Below are 1,693 nucleotides of genomic sequence, written 5' to 3' on the forward strand. Positions count from 1 at the left end.
GAGTCTTGCAGCTGAAGACAACCTGCTGTCTCGACCTGCTCTGCTGAAGTCAATGCCCATCAGCTCAGACATGTTAAGTGCTCCTCTCTGGCCTTCCTTTGCAAGCCACACTAGTAAGAGCAATTAAAACACTGACCTGAGGCTCAGACTGGTCTGTCTCATCCCTTCCTTGCAGAAGCTTCGAGCTGACCTCGGGGCAGAGCAAATGAGCTTCTTCCCCTCTGTGCCTCTGCTGGGCAGGGAGGAGGCTGAGCTAGTGAGCAGCATGGCCTTGATGCCAGCAGCCACCTCATCTGGCCTGCACCCAGACTGGAGGTTCTGGGGAGCGAGGCTTGTGACCTGTGCTGTGTTAACTTTTCCTTCTTGTGGCTTTCCTCAGATTTGCATCTCCTTCAATGAAACGGAGGCGACAGTGAAGCTGCCCGACATGGAGTTCCAGTTCCCTAATCGGCTGGGCATGGAGAAAATTGAATACCTGGCTGTGGAGGGTGACTTTAAAGTCAAAGCCATTAAGTTCAGCTAACAGCTATAGCTTGGTTTGTTTTTTTTTCTCCCCCATGCATAGTGAAATAAACCCACACTTGCAACGGCTGCTTCCTCTGCTGTTTTCTGCTCTAATCTGCTTGCTCCTGTGTGTGCTACAGGGATGGGCAGCGGGAAGGGTTTGTATCCATCTGTGTGCCTACTTACGCTGCGGCCTTGCAGCTGGTACTGAGTTAGACCACATGCCAGGCAAAGCATGATTTGCTGTGAATAAAGCTACCTTGGCAGTAGTTGCTCCCTTGACCCTGTTTGCTGCAATGTGTGGTCCGTGGCTGTTTGGCTTTTACAACTCTGGGACTAGTCCCAGCCAGGGAAGCTCCAACAAGTCTGTGTTGGGCAGGCATCATGCCGTCTCCGACCAAGAAGTGCTGCTCGCATCTCCTTGCTGGGGATGGGGGGCTGACAGGGAACAGGGCATGGCTTGTGCTCCTGCAAATAGCTTTGCTTTCTAAGAACATGCTGAGCTGTTGGGCGTGTTGCAGGCTGGCACTAGCGTACTTAAGGAGTAGAGAAGAGCAGGGGAGTCAGGCTAACTGCACTTACCAGGGGAAAAGACATGGTGAGGTGAAGCCTGACAGAAACCTTAGGAGTAAGGTCTTGAGAGGATCCAGGCTGTTGTGCTGCTTCATGAACTGTGGTCTTGATGCCATTAGAGACCCGGCATCATGTTATACCATGGAGTCAATGGCTTGGCAACATGGCAGCTATGGGTGACAAGCCATGTAGCAACCTGTGGGTCAGTGTCTGCAACACTTGGCTGCTAAGCTCCAGATGCAGCCTGAGGGCTGTATCAAACAGGGTTACTAGAGTTATTAAATCCTGAATGCACCAAGTACCACTAGCTGCAGTTCAGCTTTTTCTTTTAGGTCTGCCTAGTAAACAGTCTCTTTGCTTACAACATTGTTGCTGTGCCCTGCAATGCCTTGGAGTGTGTCTGCTACTGCTATTCCCCAGCTGCCTGCTAGCCATGCCTACATGAGACAGGGCTTGAGTTAGGACTGCTGCAGCATTTGAGGACCTGCTGAAAGGTAAACTCCTGCCTGCTGTGGGGAGTTGGGAGCCTGGGCAGGCTGCCCAGGTTTGAGGGCTGGTTCTGTGACTGCTGAAGCTACAACAGGGCTGCCTCAGTGCAGCTCAGCTGGCAACTGTG

The 1,693-nt window shown here is 52.2% G+C and overlaps 1 protein-coding gene across 1 annotated transcript in view; it reads left to right on the forward strand.

The window, feature by feature from the left end:
- The window catches only part of LGALS1 (lectin, galactoside-binding, soluble, 1), a 2,560-nt gene extending 1,967 nt beyond the window's left edge, over nt 1-593 (forward strand). Inside the window, exon 4 of the mRNA XM_010289012.1 lies at nt 380-593. Within this exon, the coding sequence (XP_010287314.1) occupies nt 380-523 (144 nt within the window). The 3' untranslated portion in view covers nt 524-593. The remainder of the gene's footprint in view (nt 1-379) is intronic.
- Nucleotides 594-1,693: the final 1,100 nt, after the last annotated feature.

The sequence above is a fragment of the Phaethon lepturus genome, unplaced genomic scaffold (genome assembly GCF_000687285.1).
Source record: "Phaethon lepturus isolate BGI_N335 unplaced genomic scaffold, ASM68728v1 scaffold11956, whole genome shotgun sequence".
In the NCBI taxonomy this organism is placed as follows: Eukaryota; Metazoa; Chordata; class Aves; order Phaethontiformes; family Phaethontidae; genus Phaethon; species Phaethon lepturus.